The sequence below is a fragment of the Phalangium opilio genome, unplaced genomic scaffold, assembly GCF_054372755.1.
Source record: "Phalangium opilio isolate 3A_F unplaced genomic scaffold, DU_Popi_V2 ptg000209l_1, whole genome shotgun sequence".
In the NCBI taxonomy this organism is placed as follows: Eukaryota; Metazoa; Arthropoda; class Arachnida; order Opiliones; family Phalangiidae; genus Phalangium; species Phalangium opilio.
In genome coordinates, this window is record NW_028324217.1 from 19,691,783 (window position 1) to 19,698,455 (window position 6,673).

At 35.1% G+C, this 6,673-nt stretch overlaps 1 protein-coding gene across 1 annotated transcript; it reads left to right on the forward strand.

Moving 5' to 3' along the window:
* Window positions 1-5,178: 5,178 nt before the first annotated feature.
* Window positions 5,179-6,175, forward strand: LOC149621120 (uncharacterized). The gene is made up of 3 exons (XM_089854706.1): window positions 5,179-5,322; window positions 5,533-6,087; window positions 6,164-6,175. The coding sequence occupies exons 1-3, from the start codon at window positions 5,179-5,181 to the stop codon at window positions 6,173-6,175; spliced, it is 711 nt and encodes a 236-aa protein (XP_089710832.1).
* The last annotated feature ends 498 nt before the right edge of the window (window positions 6,176-6,673 follow it).

Here is a 6,673-nt window from a genome sequence, read left to right on the forward strand (position 1 = left end):
CGTCAATTTATTTCAACTATATTTTGTAAAAGGCGTCAATTTATTTCAACTATATTTTGTAAAAGGCGTCAATTTATTTCAACTATATTTTGGAAAAGGCGTCAATTTATTTCAACTATATTTTGTAAAAGGCGTCAATTTATTTCAACTATATTTTGGAAAAGGCGTCAATTTATTTCAACTATATTTTGGAAAAGGCGTCAATTTATTTCAACTATATTTTGGAAAAGGCGTCAATTTATTTCAACTATATTTTGGAAAAGGCGTCAATTTATTTCAACTATATTTTGGAAAAGGCGTCAATTTATTTCAACTATATTTTGGAAAAGGCGTCAATTTATTTCAACTATATTTTGGAAAAGGCGTCAATTTATTTCAACTATATTTTGGAAAAGGCGTCAATTTATTTCAACTATATTTTGGAAAAGGCGTCAATTTATTTCAACTATATTTTGGAAAAGGCGTCAATTTATTTCAATATTTTGTAAAACGCGTCTAGTTATTTCAGCAATATTTTGGAAAAGGCGACCAACTATTGGTCAATTATCAAACGTCAACATCAATATTTTGGAAGTCATTGCAACTATATTTTGGAAAGAGTGCCTATTTTTCGGCAATTTGATAAATGTAAACACCTTTTCCAAAGTATCGTCCTTCACATTTATCAAATTCCCGAATAATTTGGCACATTTTCCAAAGTATCGTCCTTCACATTTATCAAATTCCCGAATAATTTGGCACATTTTCCAAAATATCGTCCTTTACATTTATCAAATTCCCAAATAATTTGACACCTTTTCCAAAATATCGTCATTCACATTTATCAAATTCCCAAATAATTTGATACCTTTTCCAAAATATCGTCATTCACATTTATCAAATTCCCAAATAATTTGACACCTTTTCCAAAATATCATCCTTCACATTTATCAAACACCCAAATAATTTGACACCTTTTCCAAAATAACGTCCTCCAGATTTATAAAATTCAGATTAATTTGACACCTTTTTCCATGATATCGTCCTTCACATTTATCAAATTCCCGAATAATTTGACACCTTTTCCATAATATTGTCCTTCAGATTTATCAAATTCAAGAATAATTTGACGGCATTTACCAAAATTTACCGTTATCATTTATCGAATTCCCCAAAAATTCAACGATTTTCCCAAAACATAGCAGTTTTTCTCGCATTATATTTCCGTCCTTTTATCAGAAATGAACAGTTTCAGTAAGCTTAAAAAATTCCATAGCTATATCTCCGGCGCGAGTACGTCAATTTTTCACAGTCCCACCCGGCTTATTTTGCAAGATTGAGTGCAGAATGCGTTAAGCGGATAGCGGCTTCAATGAGGGTAAGTGAGTGGATTTTGAAATTTTCAAAAATTTTTTTAACCAACTTGCGGCGGCCAAATAATTTTTTAACTATTTTTTTCGGACTCCCCACAGTCTAATTAACTAGAAACCATTGTTAGTTGGGTGGGTCACGTAAAGTGCAATCCTACCAAGTGGGGCTTACTGGTCCTCGGGACCAGTTTATTATTTGCAAATCTATAAGAGAACAAAGCCTGGGACCAGTCCGGAGACCGGTTTATTATTTCGGACCCTAGGGGGGTCACTGGTCCCAAGGACTAGTTTAAAAAATATCCTTATTTCCCAGACTGGCCGTGACTGCTGTATCGTTCTTTAAGTGAGCAGACGACTGTTATTGACGCGGCGCTCAGAAACGAAAAGTGTGAATGGGTTATGCCACAGCCCACTCGATCACGCAAGTTGCACGCGCTATAGAAGCCCGTCCAAAGAATTCAAAACCCATGTATTTTCGAGAATCGAGAGGGTGTAGTGGAAAAGCTGGTAAAAACATGAACGAGTCTCGATTTTTGAGACAAAAAGCACTGAAATGTTAGGGGAATTGTCGAGTTAATGAATAAACTTTTATAGGAAAGTGAAAAATGTAAGCTCTAGCTTCCTGATTTTTTTACTATTTGTAAATTAAAGTACACTAAAAAATTAGAAAATATTTTTAAAGGCTTAGGACTGATAGTTATTTTTCTAAAAATTATCAAACTTTTAAAACGCGCTGGGCAAATTATTCAAATAAATAATTTTTCCCCCAATACTTGTAGTACTTGGTTTTCATTCACATATTTGCCAATTAGCTTTAACGACTAGTTAATTGTAATAATAAATAAAATATAAGCCCTTAAATACAGTATTTTGATGAAGAACATTATCAGCGGGATTGTTTGGGCCTAGTGTTTATTTTCTAACCGAAAAACTATTCACGCTTGAAATTTCAAAATTTGTAGGACTTTATAAAACGTTACTACGCACCTCTCCTTAAAATTTCACGACATTTGATCCACAAAAAGCGAAATTACGCCCATTTTACCCCAAAAAAACGGCATTTTCCCATAGACATAATGCTAATTCTTAGACTGCTTTGACGAACGTTATCGGTTGAGCCTAGTGTTTATTTTTTAACTGAAAAACTATTCACTCTTGAAACTTCAAAATTTGTAGGACTTTAGAAAACGTTACTACGCACCTCTTCCTAAAATTTCATGACATTTGATCCACAAAAAGCGAAATTACGCCCATTTTACTCCAAAAAACGGCATTTTCCCATAGACATAATGCTAATTCTTAGACTCGTTTGACCAAGGAGTACTAATCGGTCATATTCTTGACTTTTGGCTGTTTGAAGGGGCTTCTATAGCGTGTGCAACTTGCGTGATCGAGTGGGCTGTGGTTATGCAAACAGACCAAATAACGTATGACTTTTTACAGACTTATGAAAAAATATTGGAAATCTATAATTTTAATTAAAGACCATTTATCTAGCCAAAAATATTAATATTAATACGATTAATATGAAGGTTTGACTTATTTTCGTGCTAAGTTATGCCACTGTGAAGTAAAAAGACGTAGTGCTGTTTCAAGGAAACACTAACATTTCTTTCAATTGAAAAGAACCTAAAGAAGGAAAACCAAAAACGGATTTATGGGATAAGAACGATAATTCACTGGCCATCCTCGCATACTTTATTGAGAAACTTCGTCTGCTTATATTTTGACTCCACCCACAAATTCTGTATATAGCTACTTCTAGAGATCGAATTTGTGGGTGGAGTCAAAATATAAGCAGACGAAGTTTCTCAATAAAGTATGCGAGGATGGTACTAGAGGCTAAAGCTATGATCCGACGTTCTTATCCCATAAATCCGTTTTTGGGAAAACTTATCGGATTCGATATAAAATCGCAGCTAAAATTGACAGAATAACATGAAACTTCTTTGGAACTTTTAATATAAATTTTTGTCAAAGTATTAATTAAAACTTGCGTATTCTTACCACACACTAACCCTATAACAAATTGTACGCATAAATATTGATTATCGTATAAAAAACAAACTTTATTTCAAAATTACACTGGAAAATGAAATACTTTGACATTTTTTTGAAAAAAAAAAAAAAAAAAAAAGGTTAAGGAACGCATGGTGATAAGTTTATTGAGGTGGAATGTCTTTATCAGATTTGATTCTAATAATTGGAGCGTCTTCATTTTTACGCAGAAGAATCTTGCCATCTTGAACCCAAACGAATTTGTACTGCTTTGCTTCAGCGAATTCTTTGACGCGATGCAGCAATTTCTTGTTGAAATGGGTCAACTTCTGGTTGATGTAGATTTTGTCATCCTTGAATGATTTATCCAAAGATGATGCCAAGATTCCAGTTGACCTCTTCTCTCTGAAGGCTTTCAACCAAGTCTGGGTCGTTTCCACCCTATGAAACGTGACCGCGATCGATCTAGGCTTGTTGGTAGCTACTGGATAGACACTAGTTTGACGACAGACTCGAATCAAATCGCTTGGAAAAGCCAAACCCAGATGGTGAACTATAGAGGCTAAAACAGATATCAGGTTCTCATCGGATTTTTCTGGAAAGCCGTTTATTTCCAAGGTGTTGAGTAGTTGCTCTTGCTCAGTGCTGTTCAGTTTGGACTCAATTTTTAACCTCCAGTTATCTCTTTCCGGTTTCGAAGCAATCAGTTTTGGTTTAGTAGCCAAGTTGTCGGCAATTTCCGTACACGACTCTGTTATTTTGGCTAGTAGTGGCGCGACTATTTGGGGCATTATAACCTCAGCCGAAGATGCTGGCGACGTTTCTACAGCAACACCTGAGACTAATCCTTCAAGTTTGATCTTCACAACATCTTATCTACAATTAAATCCGATAACATTCCTAGTTGCTTGTATGCATACAATATTAATAAATTATTGTTATTATTATTAAATGTACGGGAACGGATGAGAATGAGATGGTGGTCCGGTCACTGTGATAGGATGTTCTGATGTTGTCCAATTTGGTAAATGTTTGTAAATGTAGACAAGGTGAGTTGCTTTGATGAGTCAGTGGCGCAATATTCTGTGCTGCTAAGTGTTGCGGTCGATGATGAATTTGCAAAGTAGAATGTTGAGATGGAGTCTTAGTCAGTTCAGGAGGTTGGTGCAGGGGTAAATGACGAAAGGAGTTAGAGACGCTAGCTTCCGTAGTGTAGAATACAGTGGGACCTTGAAACGTCATAGAATTTGTAACTAACGTAGTGCCATCTTTGGAACCGTATTGTAAATAAGACCACAACCTTGAAAATTTTCCCTTAAAATCTCGCGCCGCAAGGTATTCTGGGTAAAGTAAAATGGCGGGTGTCGATGTTGTCAAGACGTCTCATAAATCAACCCAATATAATTATTATATTCAATCGCGAGTGAACAGTGATTTAAAGAAGAAAGATAAGTCAACAATTTGCAATTTGAAGCCGGGAAAATCCTCAAAATGTGTTCAAACTTGTTTTGCCGTAAGTGCGCTGTTACAGAGTCGGCCCAGTGAGCCAAGGCTTAGTTATTTTTCCGAGTCAGTGCCAGTGGGAACTGTGGGATCAGGATCAACTGTATCTGTGACCAAAGAAATTAAAACAAGTAAAACTGTATTGAAGGATGCAAAAACGCAATGCTACATTTTACCATCGTTGGATAGCGCGGCCCAAAAATCGGCAAACGAATCCAAATCCATAGGAACACAATGTAACTTTTCACTAAAAGAAAAACTAGAAACACCGGAACAAAATCAATCACAGCTTCCAAAATTTGAAGACAAGGTGATTCAAACTAATATTATGGCAGCTTATAGAAGTGTGTCTAACTGTGCTGTGCAAACTGTGTCTGGTGATGATTCAATGGACCTACCAACGGATAAAAGCCTCATCCATAAAATAATGAAAATTCTGCATTGTCAAGAATACTCGTCTTTAAGATACAAGGTTTGATTTATATTTCCATACTAGTATAACCCTAAGATTCAAGACATACTTTGGTGAAATTAGGTTTCTTAGCCTGACTTATTAGAAAGAGACTTTACCCCCTAACTTCATCAATATTTCTCGTTAAGCCAGGGGTAAATAACATTATTTACCCCTGGTTAAGCCAATGGTTTTTGGATATCAACATGAGGCTCTCTACTTTTATTTTAGGTGAAAAAGCTTATAAGAGGCGAGTTTGCTATAGAAATAACTTCAAGTAAAGTTACTGGAATCTTCAACGATGAACGTGATCCCATATCTGTTACTGTCACCGAGAGTGGGAAAATTTGTTTATCAATACTATTCAAAGAAGATCGTATTGACAACATTCTCAATTTGAGTTCTTTGGATGAAGGAAAACTTCAAGAATATATTCAACTTTTGCTCTTTAAGCCAGAAGTCAATAATAAAGTGTTTTGTACTGGCGTTGACAAAAACAAAATTAATGAACTTCCATTAACTCGTGTCATTAACAATCCAAAAATTTTAAAAATAATAACTCCAACACTGCGGTACCAATCTAGTGATTGTCCGGTAATTTTTTCAAAGACACAACCAGTACGGGGTGAAAAATATTTGGAAAAATGTCAAAACTGTAGATTATTGCAAAGAAACTTGTCAAGAGTATTGAAACGAAAAATTGTTGAAACACCAACAAGAAATTTGAAACGAACGCGAATAAGTAGCAATTATCCATTATCGTTTTTGTCACCAAAAAGTAGAAAAGTAAGATTAAATCGTGCCCAAAGTGCAAGAAGATTTATTCAAGAAAAACTAAATAAACTTCAAGCTCTAATTAAAGAAAAAGACATAAACTTGAATGATAATCAGTCAAACGAGCTAAGCCATCTTGTAAAGCTTATAAATTCAGACCACCCAGAAAAGGTTGACGATATCATTAATGAAACATGTAATGAACTGCCATCCAGCGCTGAAGTATTGAAAACAATTTGGAAAAGGGATTCAGAAAAACGTCATCACGAAGATGTAAAGAATTTTTTTCAGGACCAAATTAAAAACAAGTCTGGTTCTAAACAAAATCGCTGGAATATAATAACCTACAGAATTGCCTTGGCCATTTACACCAGGAGTAAAGCAGCATTTGAAGCAATACGTGACTTTGGGATTCTTCAACTTCCTAGTCTTGACACTGTGAGAGCCAAAGCTAAAAAGTACGACAGTGAACCTGGAATTGATTTTAAATACATGAAGGATCAATCTGAAAAATATTCTTCCTTCAGAAATGAAAAAATAAGTAAAGGAGAAAAAGAGCCCCTTGGTGAAGGTGTTCTCATATTCGACGAAGTGAAAG